This window comes from Paramormyrops kingsleyae, chromosome 19 (genome assembly GCF_048594095.1).
Source record: "Paramormyrops kingsleyae isolate MSU_618 chromosome 19, PKINGS_0.4, whole genome shotgun sequence".
In the NCBI taxonomy this organism is placed as follows: domain Eukaryota; kingdom Metazoa; phylum Chordata; class Actinopteri; order Osteoglossiformes; family Mormyridae; genus Paramormyrops; species Paramormyrops kingsleyae.
This window is the reverse complement of record NC_132815.1, coordinates 14,846,285-14,860,016: the sequence shown is the minus strand read 5'-3', so window position 1 is coordinate 14,860,016 and position 13,732 is coordinate 14,846,285. Positions and strand designations below refer to the sequence as shown.

Sequence of the window (13,732 nt, the reverse complement as noted above, 5' to 3'; positions counted from 1 at the left end):
GTCAGGTTGGGGAGCATGCACTGGTACAATGCGTCACCGTGCCCATTATACGAGAAAACACTTGAACTGGAATGGTCAACACCCCAGTATAGCATTTGTACAAAGTTCAAGAAATAAATACAACTTTTAGTTTTAGTGTAAACCTCATTTGTGGAAAAAGTATAATCATACCAGGAACAGTCATTTATACTTCGATTATGTGTCATTTATTATATACTACAATAAAAGTTAAGAAAGAGTGTCTGCATTGCTTGGTACCAGTCAATTTGGCTGGTGGGAACTATTTTTTTTTTTTGCAGAGGCCCGTAAATGTTGAAATAAATAATCAAACATATATCTGTTGTGGCTTATTAGTATTAACTTTTAAATGCTGCTAGATGAACTGTTGTACAAAGGCACTCCAATATGTTCTCCAATATATCCTACAACGGGATCACAGCCATGATATATTGGAGTGCAATCGCACTCCTTCTTGGATGTTGTAGCTTAATTATGAATATGAATTTGAAAGAAAACCTGTCTTGACATAGATTGCTGATAGGCAGTGTTGTGATACTGTTAATCTTGGATTGCATTTATTTGGTTTAGTCAAACTGGAACTTGTCTTCGAAGCCTGACTTTGTTCAACCAGCTTCGGGATACTGGCCCTTGGGTTGTTCACTATCTTGTGCCTGTAGCTTCCAAGATCCCGACCCCTCACGACCCAAAAAAGGACAAGTGATCACAGAAAATGGGTGGATATTATTATGCACTGCATTGTTATGTTTAAGCTGTTTTAATGTATTTGGAAGTGTTTACGTTTTAAATGGAAAATATAGATACTATATACTAAAAAAAGGCATTTGACTGACGCTAAAAATGAACGGTATGTACCTGTTGCGATAAGACAGACTTAGGAACGAATCTCGTTCGTAACCGGGGGAGTGCCTTGTACTATGAAAGATAGTTAATTTATAGATGTGTATATGCATATTGCCAGTCTGACGCCTTGGCCCCGTCACGTTGTAGGTAAATGACCTGTCTATCCTCTATCCCCCATAGCCGAACAGGGTGTGATGGTGAAGTAATTGCAACCCCCGAGTTCTCTTGGACGTCTTGTATAAGTTATGAAAGACGGAATCATAACAATCACCGATTAGACAATTTATGGGTGACAGATCCTTAATATAACGCACCTTTAAATATAACAAGCAAAACCTTGGAACCAGTGAAAACGGGACAGTTGAATAGAGGGAGCGGGAGCCTTCGATAGCTCAGTTGGTAGAGCGGAGGACTGTAGAGGAATATGTCGTTGACATCCTTAGGTCGCTGGTTCGAATCCGGCTCGAAGGACTCATCTTTTCAGTTTTTTGATTGATCACCCCCTTTTTAAGGGGTAGAATTTTATATGCATTATTATCTATTTAGTAGCAACAAATACACACTTACTAATAGACCAAAATGACGCTCATAAAGAAATGAAGCTTATAGATAAATGTGAGGGGGCTGCTTCAGCGAAGGGGGGATTAGCTCAAATGGTAGAGCGCTCGCTTAGCATGCGAGAGGTAGCGGGATCGATGCCCGCATCCTCCAATGCATGTTTTTCGTTATGGCAAATAGGTCTATTGAACCCCTCTCCACATCACTGTCCCCTAAAAGAATAAAAATCATTGAGCAGCAATTCATCCGGCCGAAACGGTGAAGTGTCCCTCTTCACTCCTAAAGACTATTGTTTTTTATCAGAGAAAGCAGATGGCTGCCTTTCGCAGCCGAAATCTCTTTGGTATATTTACACATTTCCTTAAAAAGTCACTTAATAAAAAATGATTGTATGAAGAACAGCATAACATATAAATAATCTTCAATTAAGGTATTTCAATAGCGTTTATAATAAACATAAAACTGTACCAAAATAAACAGTGACAGGACTGTGACAAACTAGGAATACAAAACTTTAAATCCAATAGTATTTCAACATAGAGCATTTAGCATTTAAACACACCTGACTATATTTATTATTCAGTCACTTCGCTCTTCAGCCAATCACCTTCCTCGTTACTCCTCCGCCGATGGTCGTTTCGTCGTAGCCAATAGGGATGCGGTTTGCTTTGGTTCCGCAGAGACAGACAGCTCTATGGGTTTGTTTGGGTTTAAAGAGCAAGATGGTGATGAAGAGTGGAGGCAGCTCGGTTGTAACGAAAATAATGCCTGCTTTATTCGATGTTTCATGTTAAATGAAATTAATAAATGCGCGTAGTGTTAAAATACTGCGATCCGAAATAGTTGGATGCGTTTGTCATTTCGTCGGGTGAGAATCCTTTTCCTGATGGGTGCTGTGTTTTGTGTGTTTAATTGGTTTAATTATTTTTATGCTTCAGTTTTTCGACGAAACTGTTGAGCGGAATTCAGTGGGGCGTTGTGTGGAACTGGGGTTAACGTACTGTGAAGGTGAATTTGAGTCTAAACGCTCCTCGGTGTGACAGATGTATCAAGCTGTAAGATAAACACAACACGTAACACTCATGTCGTCTTGCTGCTCCACTTTTTAATGTATTTTATGTTACTGATGGTTTATGATTCGTTTCACTAAACAAACGGCAAGCAACCGTTTGTTTAGTGATCAAGCGATTATTAACGGAACGGGAAAGTCCAGGAAAACGGACGCGAAACGATCGAGATGGGCGTGGAGACGATGGAGACGGGGAGGGAGAAGAGCATGGGGATGGTCTGTACCGGAGGGGAGGCGGGCGTCGAAACGATGGAGACGGGGAGGGAGAAGAGCATGGGGATGGTTTGTACCGGAGGGGAGATGGGCGTGGAGACGATGGAGACAGGGAGGGGGAAGAGCATGTGGGTGGTCTGTACTGGAGGGGAGATGGGCGTGGAAACGATGGAGATGGGGAGGGAGAAGAGCATGGGGATGGTCTGTACCGGAGGGGAGGGGAGGCGGGCGTGGAGATGACGGGGAGGGAGAAGAGCATGGGGATGGTCTGTGCCAGAGGGGAGGCGGACGTGGAGACGATGGGCATGGTCTGGATGGGGGAGGTGACAGGCATGGGGACACTTGGGACAGTCACAGCAAAGTAAGCAGAACATTCAGAATTCAACTCTGTTTCCCCAGATAAAATTCCAAACGCTAAATAGCCAAGCTACCTCTGAAATGTTTTTGGTATAAAAACGCATGTATTTAAACGTATCCTCCATATGCTGTGCTTATTCAACTTTCTGCTTTTCCATAACAGGTTTAAGTGGTAAAGATGCACTTCCCCGAGAAAATTAACTGGGTTGAGGAAATAATTCCCTGTTGCCTCAGTAAGTAGAATTAAAAATGTTTAAATGTGCCAGGGTAGTGACTAAATTAAGCAGAGCAGCTTGTCCTAAGCACTGTCAGTGAGATGTATCCCGTGCATAGGAACTTATTCCTGCACCTATCCATGTTGTATTCCCTCTAGGAGGTGGCTTGTTTGTGAGGAACAGGATATGAGCCTGAGGATATTCTCCGTGCAGGAAGCACAGACATGGAGTTCCGCTTTGGAAACCTTACTTTCAGCTCCAAGTTTGACTCTGGGAACCTGGCCCAGGTTGAGAGGGTGGATCACTGTCAGTCCGAGGGGGAACGTGCTGGATTGGGACCCAGCATCACGGGGGAGCCTGGAGGGCTTCCGGACTATGAGTTCAATGTCTGGACTAAACCTGATTGTGCGGAAACAGAATTTGAAAATGGGAACAGGTAGCTGTGTCCTGCAGTTCAGTGAAACTCTGTCGTTCCATTAGTCCAATAATAAAACATACAGGCGATTCTCAACTTACATAAAACCAACTTATATTATTTGCATATGTTCAAATTTTAACGCAGCGTTTACAAAAACATTAACAAAAAAAGTGGCATATGTCATACGTAAATTTACATTTTTTTCCTTTTCATTTATTTTATGTGTTGTTTAGTATGTATAACTAGTATATTTCTGATTTATGTACTTGTTGCTGTAAGGTTTTCAAAATGGCAAGGAAAGGTAAATTTGACGTTCGTAAAGGGTTATGGAACAGATTATGTATATCAGCCAGGAACTGCCTGTACTTACGCTTCTTAACCTTGAAACTTGTTTGAAAATATGAAAGTATAAAAGTAGTATCTAACAAGTACCAAATATTCCTTGATAAATGTATCGCATGTCATTGTAGGTCCTGGTTCTACTTCAGTGTCCGGGGGGGCACCCCAGGCAGGCTGCTGAAGGTCAATGTCATGAACATGAACAAGCAGATAAGGCTGTATTCCCAGGGGATGGCCCCGCTGGTGAGGACGCTGCCCGTGAGGCCGCGCTGGGAGCGGGTGCGGGAGCGGCCCACATTCGAGGTGCGTGGGCCCCGTTTGCCATGCCGCGATGTGGGTTACGGCTGCTGCCTGCCTGGGTGCCTGTCCAGGAAGAAGTAAAGATTTATCCTCATGTCAGCCATGTTCAGTACAAAGTGAGACTGAATTTTTGGGATGATTTACAATGGTCCGAGTTACTATATTTTAATTTTACGATGGGTAAATGTTTTTCACAGTACCTTATTCAATAAATTATTTGAGATATCCAACATTTTATCATAAAATAGAGCTTTGTGTTAATGATTTTGCCTAGCTGTCGGCTAATATAAGTGTTCTGGCCATGTTTAAGATAGGCTAGGCTATGATATTTGTTAGGTGTACTGTAGTAAAACTCATTTTCACCTTATGATATTTTCACCTTACAATAGGCTTATCAGAACATAACCCCATGGTAACCTGGGGAGAAGCTGTCATTTAAGGGGAGGGGAGACAGAAGATAACATACCGTACATAGCACATTAGACACGGCTAACGGGCACGCTACGTAAATCGGCGAAATCAGTGCATGGAAGTATTGCCCATCCTTGAAGTGGCAGTGCAGCAGATGTGAACAGACCTTTTCAGTAGTTCAGCAGATTTGGGCAGCGTGGTAACATTTTGGGTGTGTGTGATTCTGTGGTGTGTGGGTGGTAGGGCCTGGGGCGAGGGGGGGGGGATGGGTGGTGCGTGAATGATGGGGCAGCCTGCAGGAAGCATGCCCAGGGTGTGGGTGGTGATAAGGACGTTAATGTGCCTCTGATTGCGCTCTTATGAACCTGTTCCCCATGCAGATGATAGAGAGCCAGTTCATCCTGTCCTTCAGTCACCGGTTCCTGGAAGGGCGCGGCACCACCACCTACTTTGCGTTCTGTTACCCCTTTTCCTACAGCGAATGCCAGGACATGCTGCTTCAGCTGGACCAGAGGTTCAGCGGCTCTCTGCATCTGGGGCCCAATAGGTAGCACTAGCAAATCAGGCTTCTGTGTTGTATACAACTAAATGCACTGTTTTTATTGGGTCATAAGGCTTGTGCCACGGCCACACGGGCCTTACACTTGTAAACAGAAGGCTGTTTCTTCCAGTATCTGATCGGCTTTTGGATCGACTGGTACTTGTCTAGTACAATTTCACAGTGATCCTGGGGCTTGAGCAGGATGCCAGTTAAGTGCAGGGCACACATGCACATTATGGTCAGTCTAGAGGTGCCAATTCACCCAACTGCATGTTTCCCGACAGGTTATGGTGTCACCCCCTGTTACGTGATTAATATGTCCAGCTGGATAAATGAATTCAAATTAAAGATGAAGTATTTGTCCATGCTGATTTTATGCATGTTTTGTGTATTATTTGGGTGGGCTGAGAGGGCTTAGGGTTAGGGTTAGGGTTTCCTGCCTTAGGGTTAGGGTTAGGGTTAGGGTTAGTGTTTCCTGCCTTAGGGTTGGGGTTAAACAAGGAGCCGCAGTGTGATGCACATGTCCCTCAGTCCCTTAGACTCTGTGTACTACCACCGTGAGCTGCTCTGCCACTCCCTCGATGGCCACCGTGTCGACCTCATCACCGTCACCTCGTGTCACGGCATGATGGAGGAGCGGGAGACCCGGCTGGACAAGTTGTTCCCAGACTGTGCTACTCCCCGACCGCACAGGTTCACGGGGAAGAGGGTGCGTGGCCCCTTCTCGCCGCCTGCCATCTCCATGGTGTCCCAACTCTGGGGGCGGCTAACCCTTGTGGCTCCCCCTCCCTGTAGGTGTTCTTCCTCAGTAGCCGAGTCCATCCCGGAGAGACGCCGTCTAGCTTCGTCTTCAACGGCTTCCTGAACTTTATCCTGAAGCAGGATGACCCTCGCGCTCAGGCTCTGCGCAGGATGTTCGTCTTCAAGCTGATCCCCATGCTGAATCCGGACGGAGTTGTACGTGGACACTACAGGTAAAGCCCTCAGGCCTCCACGCCACGCTGTTACAGATGTAGTACAATGGAACCGTGCAGGTCTGAAAAGTGACAGTTCATCAAAAAATAAAAAATACGTACATAGTGTGAACGTCCTGACGCTGATTTCTGTGCAGTGATACGGTTGGTGTGGAGTTCGGTAGAAGAAAATAATTTGCATTAAACTAAAAAGGTCTGCGGATTATCTTGAGTAATCGGGTCATGATATCTGTTGAGACATTGCTGCTGAATTTTTGAACTGTATTTATTTTTCTGGAACTTTAATCACCACAGAGTGAATGGCATTTAGTCCCATTATATTCGAGAGAAACTCCCAGCCGAACAACCTAGATGAATATATAGCCCTACAGCATATCTGAAACATTTGATTATTTTTGATTTTGGGCTGAAAATGTAAAATTTATATCATAAGACTTGAGGAATGAAGTGGTTTTTGAATCTGGAAGTCAGTGTTCAGATGCTGTGAAATCTCCCACCAAACTGCAGGGGGGTGAAGAGCTTTTGGCTGGGGTGGCAGGGGTTGGTAAATTGGTTGATTTGATCGATTTGGCTTATTGTGAAGTTCGACTCTTGTCTGTACTAGCGAAGGCTCTTTGCATTTGCTCCTCCGTTCAGGACGGACTCCCGAGGGGTGAATCTGAACCGGCAGTATCTCAACCCCAGCTTTGAGCTTCATCCCTCCATCTACGCGGCCAAGGCCGTCATACTGTACCACCACGTGCAGAACCGCATTGGCCGGGGCCCCCCCGACTGCCGCACCTTCACCACCCCCCTCTGCTCTAACCTGCTGAGCACAAAATCTTCCAATCATTCCAACACCAAATGCCTGAACACGTTTGACCTGGAGAGGAGTAACAACCTGAGGAATGACAGGGAACAGGGTACAGGGGACCTCCCCCTCTGCGCCGGTGGCTCGGTGTCCCCAGACATCCCCGCATGCTCTGAGGAGAACGCCAGGCCCTGGCTGGGCGGGCTGGACCGTGGAGGGCACTGTGATGAAGAGGAGGGTCTGAAAAGCAGGCCTTCCGGGGAGCCGCTGCAGCCGTCGGAGTCCATCCCACCGCAAGAGAGCGGGATCGCGTACTACGTGGACCTGCATGGCCACGCCTCCAAGAGAGGCTGCTTCATGTATGGGAACAGCCTGTCCGTGGAGAACGATCATGTAAGGAGCGCCTCCGATACCTCCTTATGCCACTTTAACCCTGAGGGATCTGCCATCCTGATTATGATATGGGGGCGGGGTTTGTGGCCGTGCCCAAGACCCCTACAGTGATGTGACTGTTCTGTCATGCAGAACACGCCCCCCCCCCCCACTCTGTAGAAAAGGCATGTAGATTTCACCCTTTCACGTTCTGCTGTTGGGTCGATTCCAGGTGGAGAACTTGCTTTACCCGAAGCTCATCTCATTCAACTCGGCACATTTCGACTTTGTGGGCTGCAATTTCTCCGAGAAGAACATGTACGCCAAAGACAAGCGTGACGGCCAGTCCAAAGAGGGCAGTGGGCGTGTGGCCATCCACAAAGCCATCGGCCTCGTGCACAGGTATGGTGCGACGATGCGTCCCACGTGTGCAGTGGTGGCCTTCCTGTCACCATTCACTGTCTCCTCTGTCTGCAGCTACACGCTGGAGTGCAACTATAATACGGGCCGCTCCGTCAGCAGCATCCCCCCAGCTTGCCATGACAACGGGCGGGCCACCCCTCCCCCGCCCCCCGCCTTCCCTCCAAAATACACGCCTGAGATCTTCGAGCAGGTAGGTGTCTGCGAGCGGTGCAGGCTCACGGTTTGCCCGTCAGTGTGCAGCTGCCTGTCCATACAGCACCTCCGTCTGTCAGGTGGGCAGGGCCGTCGCCGTGGCAGCCCTGGACATGGCAGAGTGCAATCCCTGGCCGCGCCTCATTCTGTCGGAGCACAGCTGCCTCACCAACCTGCGGGCCTGGATGCTGAGGCATGTGAGGAACAACAAAGCAGCCAATAGCAGCGTCAGGAGGCATGGGGTCAAAGCTCCCCCGCCCAGGACCCTGTGAGTGCTCCCCCCTTGTATCCCCTCCCCCCGTTCCTCTCCTCGGCCGTACCACATGACTCCGGCTCCTTGTACTCCAGGGGTTCGAGCAGCTCTGCCTCTGAGACGGCCCTCAACCGCACGCGCAGCAACAGCAGCGGGACCTGCAGTTACGGCCAACAGACGCCGCCTCAGCTCAAGAGTTCCCCCAGTTTCACCTTCGGATGCAGCCAAGTCCCGCGGACCCCTGGTCCCATCGCCGGCTTGCACAGGGGCGGCCACAAAGCCCTGGGACCAGTGCGAGGTAAGCTGGCCGACACGCCATGCTGGGAATCTGCCCGGGGGTCCGCCACAGTGCTCCGGGGGGGGTGTGTGGCACAGGGCTTTGTGCTCCACCCAGGTTTCTCCATTCTGTGTCCAGCCAATGAAACTGCGTTTCCGTGGTATCCTGTGAATTCCCTGAATGCATAGTTACAGATACACACCCGGATGCCTGTTATTTATAAGATGCCAGCTGTTACACGCGTCTCGCACAGTGCATGAGAAGGTCATTGCCATGGAGACAACCTCGTCCTCATCTCTCTGCTTCCCTCTGTAACCCGCAAAGTGTGTCTCTCTCTGTGTAGAGTCGAAAGCGCAGGAGAAGAAGCGTCCGCAGCGGCTCTCTGGGGCCCGAGCTGCAGCCGGCGGCCCCCCGGCCCCCCCCACCTGCCCTCCTCCCTCCCACCCGTCCGCCCCATCGGGCTTCCCTAAGGCAGCTGCCCTGGGCCCCTGCTCCATCCCCGCTTCCTTCAGCATGGCTGGCCTTTACTCCCTCCAGCCTCCCAGCCTCTCCAAGCTGCTCCCCTCTCTGCAAGCCATGCCCAAGACCAACCTCCTGAACAAGGCGCTGAGCCGGACACTGAGCCCCCTGTTGCAGCAGGCCCTGCCTCCCCTGGCCTTCCTCAGCGACGTCAGGGAGCGGCCCGGCTGCTCGGGCAGGGAGGAACGCGAGCGTGTTCGGGCAGGGCAGCCCTGAGGGCGGCAGGATGCCAAGCGCTTGCCCCTGGTGCTAAGCAGCTTTTCTGTTAGAGCTCTGGGCTGAGGGTCAGTGCCAAGCTCACCTGCCCCTCAGACGGAGCCCTGTGTTTCCCAGAGGTGATTCCGATTGCTAATCCGACTCGTACCGCAGACGGAACACCTTGAAATAAAGATCATGGGGCCCATCCTGCTACCCAGCCCACTGCCATACAACTGCATTTTAAATGGGCCGGTTCGGTCCACCTTAAGGCCTGCCTTGCTGAAACAGCGTGGCTTTCTGCGTAAACGTGGCGTAGCCTTACATCGACTGTGGGTATCCGTTTTTAAGGTGGAACCTTTCATCCTGAAGCCAGCCTACATGATCGTGCCATCAGCCCAAGAGACCATGTCACTCCCCAAACCGTAAACATGTACATATCAGGGGGAATTCTTAAAAACATTACTGGCTATATTTAGGAAGTGGTAGGACACCAGTTTAACTGTTTTTTTTTTTTTTTTAAGAGTTTACCAAAACAGTTCAGCTTTGTTTAGCCACGTTGCACTTTTTAAGCATTTTACAGACACCGCGTGTGCGGTTTGTCGACCGCACACCAGGCTGGTGCCGCAGGGCCCCAGGCTCAGCACAGCCATCGTCTCCTTAGGCCCACCCAGCAGTGAGTTATATACACAAAGTACATGTGGCTGGTATTTCTACACTGTGTGTGCACTTTTTAAACAGTATTTTTAATAATCGCGCGTGCTGGAACAAAACAGCCTAACACGTTACGAACTACAGGTACAACTACATTAACACATCATGTGATTATCTGTCAGCAAACTTTCTACTTTTTTTTTTGTGGGCCTAAAGTCAGAGCAGAAAAGGATTGTAGGGATGAAGCACATTTACCTGTTTTCTATGTGTCAAAACACAGGTCCGCTATGCACACTTTGGATTTGTTTCTGTGCCTGGGTTGTTATTGGCAACCAGGTAGGTTTGAACATTCGAAGACGCTAGAGGCCAGTAACTGTGACGTGATGTGCTGTGTGGTCACCCTCTTACACAGACTCCCACAGCTCATACAGCGATTCTTGACCTGAATAAAAGTCCTGTTTCTCAGCCCAGTCCTCGGGGACCCAAGAAGATATACATTTTTGCACCCTGCCAGACAGTCCACATGTTTGTACCCTGCTAGCTCCCTACCGGGTTGAGAAACACTGACTTAGAGGATCTTTGCGCAGACCAGTGATGTACGTGTCTCCACCAGATGTACCGACAGTAGTGTCTGTTGTCCTGAGTGACGTTCGTGTGTCATTCGGTATTGAAGTGTAGTAAAGTTTCCACAAACAGCTAGGCCACATCTCAGAAGGTCAGGTGATGTGATGTGATGTTTGATCCGTTTTGTGGATGTTGTACTGGAAGGCAAACCGCCAGCTTTCTGTCAGGACAGATGTAGAGCATGAATATCCCACTGTTTTATATGTATATATATATATGTACAGTATATATACGACTAATGAAGACGGGGTAGGTCTATATGTACGGCTTCCGGCCTCAGCATTGTGCCATAACTGTTTGTAAGGAGTTATACCTCATTTCTTAGGAGTGTGTGTTTGTTTTCTACATTAATTTGATTAATATTTGTCATGTGAACTCTGCTAAAGTTGCTGCGAGCCTCAGCCTATCATGTTTCTTAATCCCCGTGGCTGCGTGTTCCTGAAAGGAACAGTACAGGGTCTCTCTGTACTGATCCTGCTGGAGGCATAACCAGGCTCATATGTTCTTTCTGGGAACATAAAACAAGCCATGTACTGTGGAAGAAGTTAAGGGTGGTGCTTCAGGGATGGGCCCTGTGGTCACCTCTGCTTCCAGCAGCCAGCACATGCCCTTTCAGCATACCGTGGGAAGATTTCAGCTCTAGGACTCTGACGTCATTTCTCCTGATGTCATCACAACTTTGCCTTCTTTTATACATGCTGTGGTCTGATATTTCTGATGATGTCTGGCCTTTTATGTAATAAATGTTCCCTTTCTGACTGAGAAAACTTTAACCTTTGCCCCTTTTCTGACCACTTTCTTGTCTTCTGTTACTTCCCTCACTAACTTCTAGTAAATTTTTAATAAATGGGTCAAAGATTTATATCCTGCAATATTTTGAAAACATTTTACATGGCTGCTGTTTTTAGTCCATTCTGCAGAACACATTCAGGAATTAATGCTTAATTAACATGGTACTGAAAAAGTCAGTATTTGGGTTTAGTATTTTCTCACATCATTTTGTACAGCTGTATGTAACCTCACTAAGAGATCCAGGTTTGTTAATCTAAAACTCCAAGCAGCCACTTTAAGGATAATTCAGGCAAAAAGTACCTTCATGAATATGTATGAATTGTATCTCCAGTGACTTAGGTTCTGAAACATTTCCAGCAGCTCCTTGTACCTCTGGGGCTCAGATATTAATTTTCTTAGAGCTGAATTTAACCACACTGGGCTGATATACCCAAAAAGTCAATGTATTGAAACATTGGGTGATCACAAAGTCAGTCTGTGTCTAATGGACAAGATGATGGGCAATTTGCTCTGAATACCTGTATATTGACATCACAACGGCCAGCCTGCAGTACATCAGTATGGATCAGTGCTGCGAAAGACCTTCACAAGACATAAAACTATTTCAATTAGAAACAGGAGAGACAGGTCCCAATACATTGAGTAATGAAACTGACTATGCCTGGTTTCACAGATATTGTTTTTGAAATAAGCCAAATGTCATACAGATGTCTTGCTTCTGAGGGTTTGTCTTTTCCAGATCGTTCTGGGTGCTTCATGATCGTGTGTGGCCTACATTTCCTCACTGCTTCATCTCCACTGCACAGGCTGCAGTTGTCCAAATCTTCATGCTGACCAGCAAACTAAGCAAGTTCCAATGAGGAGGAGGAGGTTGGTCAGCCAGCAAGCACAGACCCAGAAGGTGGAAATGGCCTCCTCGACGGTACGCAGTGAACGCCAAACTCGACAGAAGCCACTGTATGACATGCATTTACTGAAGAGAGCAGAGTACTGTGTTTAAGCAACGCCAGCACTAATTCTGTTACTTTCCAGTGCTTTGCGAAAGATGGCTCAGCAAACACCCTGTGGTCCATCAAATACACAAGGTACATGAACTGAGAAATTAGCAGGCATCTGCTTTTCTGTTGAACAGTCTAATTCTGGGCATATCAGTGGCTCTATTGAGTCTTCTAGCTAGAAACCCACAGCAACAAATCAGTGTTAAATTCTCAGTGTCTCCTTTTGGCTCTGATACCAGTTGGTAATCCAACTGCTGCCTCATGTAATTTCATGCTGCTTCCTTCCTCGGATTTGTACTTCCCATATTCATCTGGAATTTTATTTTACCTCATGGCAGGTGCGACCTGCAGCCGAGGCCGTGCCACCCACCAGTGCGCTGGCAAGACACGGGACCCATCCAGGCGCCCGGCTGCTCCATAAGCACCAAGGAGCCCAGCAAAAAGAAGCCTATTGAAGGTAAGCAGCTTCTGCCACCTGCCGCCTTTTCATCAGCAACCATAAATGTAAAGGCCATCGGACGCAATCTTAAAGTTTATATTTCTTTGTTCCTTTTACACAATGGCTGGCAAAGCAATGTCCACTTCAAGGGTCCTGATTAACAGCCTAGCCCAGCATGCTGTCTCCAAAGGAGACCCAGGCCTTCAATCTACAGCTGTCTCAATGCAGGTAACACACCCAGACCTGGGCATTTCACAACTAGTCTACAGTACAATATGGCATCAGTAGCTATTCCCCAAAACCATTTTTCCTCTTTTCTTTTGTTTTTCCTTCAAGGAGTTTTCTGTTCCAGCCTCCTTTCCCTTGTGCAGTGAGGCCTGACTTAACCTGGGACAGAGTTTGAACAAACTACACTCTATTCCCCAGACCCTGGTGGAACAGCTTTACAGATGAAATAAGATATTCTTGGTAGTAGCAGTATATGTAGCCTTAGTTTAAAATGTAGAGAGATTCAGCTACTAAAATATCACAAAGAACAGTCCAGGTTTATATTTGAGCCATGTTGCCGGATCTCAGTAGCTATTCTACATGTATGATTCTATAATCACTCTAACTGCCATTTTTAAAATATTGTTAAAACACTCTGTAATTTCTCAAATTAAGCTTTACACACATTTCTCAGTGCTTATTGATAATTCAGTTCTATTCCTTACAGGGCATTCTGCACCTTAACTTAAGTCAAGTTCTTATGTTGAGAATTATGTACCTTGATGGACAAGTGTATCCTCTCAGTACCTAGACCCAACTATTTTTACATTAAGCAATAAAATATTCGACTAAGGTAACATATATTGTGTGTGAATTGTTCAATCTGACTGGTTTCTACAGCCAACTCGTTTGAGCTACATATACAATAAGCTACTTGATGGGCCTCAGGAGGCTGGCAGC

At 47.3% G+C, this 13,732-nt stretch overlaps 1 protein-coding gene and 2 non-coding genes across 7 annotated transcripts; all 3 read left to right on the top strand.

Annotated features, from left to right (window-relative positions):
* The first annotated feature begins 1,242 nt into the window (after nucleotides 1-1,242).
* trnay-gua (transfer RNA tyrosine (anticodon GUA)) lies at nucleotides 1,243-1,332 on the top strand. Its single transcript is given in 2 exon segments — nucleotides 1,243-1,279; nucleotides 1,297-1,332. It is a non-coding gene; the product is annotated as a tRNA-Tyr (tRNA).
* Nucleotides 1,333-1,499: 167 nt separating this feature from the next.
* On the top strand, nucleotides 1,500-1,572 carry trnaa-agc (transfer RNA alanine (anticodon AGC)). Its single transcript has one exon. It is a non-coding gene; the product is annotated as a tRNA-Ala (tRNA).
* A 519-nt stretch (nucleotides 1,573-2,091) lies between these two features.
* agbl5 (AGBL carboxypeptidase 5) lies at nucleotides 2,092-13,633 on the top strand. Of its 5 annotated transcripts, XM_023826595.2 has the most exons (17): nucleotides 2,092-2,287; nucleotides 3,222-3,291; nucleotides 3,432-3,709; nucleotides 4,162-4,333; nucleotides 5,122-5,288; nucleotides 5,814-5,991; nucleotides 6,078-6,256; nucleotides 6,893-7,439; nucleotides 7,651-7,820; nucleotides 7,896-8,031; nucleotides 8,114-8,301; nucleotides 8,382-8,584; nucleotides 12,154-12,269; nucleotides 12,380-12,432; nucleotides 12,684-12,802; nucleotides 12,918-13,012; nucleotides 13,121-13,633. In XM_023826595.2, exons 3-17 carry the CDS (start codon nucleotides 3,498-3,500, stop codon nucleotides 13,163-13,165), a joined length of 2,580 nt encoding a protein of 859 aa, XP_023682363.2. In that variant the 5' UTR covers nucleotides 2,092-2,287; nucleotides 3,222-3,291; nucleotides 3,432-3,497; the 3' UTR covers nucleotides 13,166-13,633. The 5 variants fall into 5 exon arrangements, with proteins under 5 accessions (XP_023682363.2, XP_072558926.1, XP_023682366.2 ...); XM_072702825.1 differs by having other exon boundaries at nucleotides 12,918-13,633; XM_072702827.1 differs by lacking the exon at nucleotides 2,092-2,287 and adding an exon at nucleotides 2,295-2,427 and having other exon boundaries at nucleotides 12,918-13,633.
* Nucleotides 13,634-13,732: the final 99 nt, after the last annotated feature.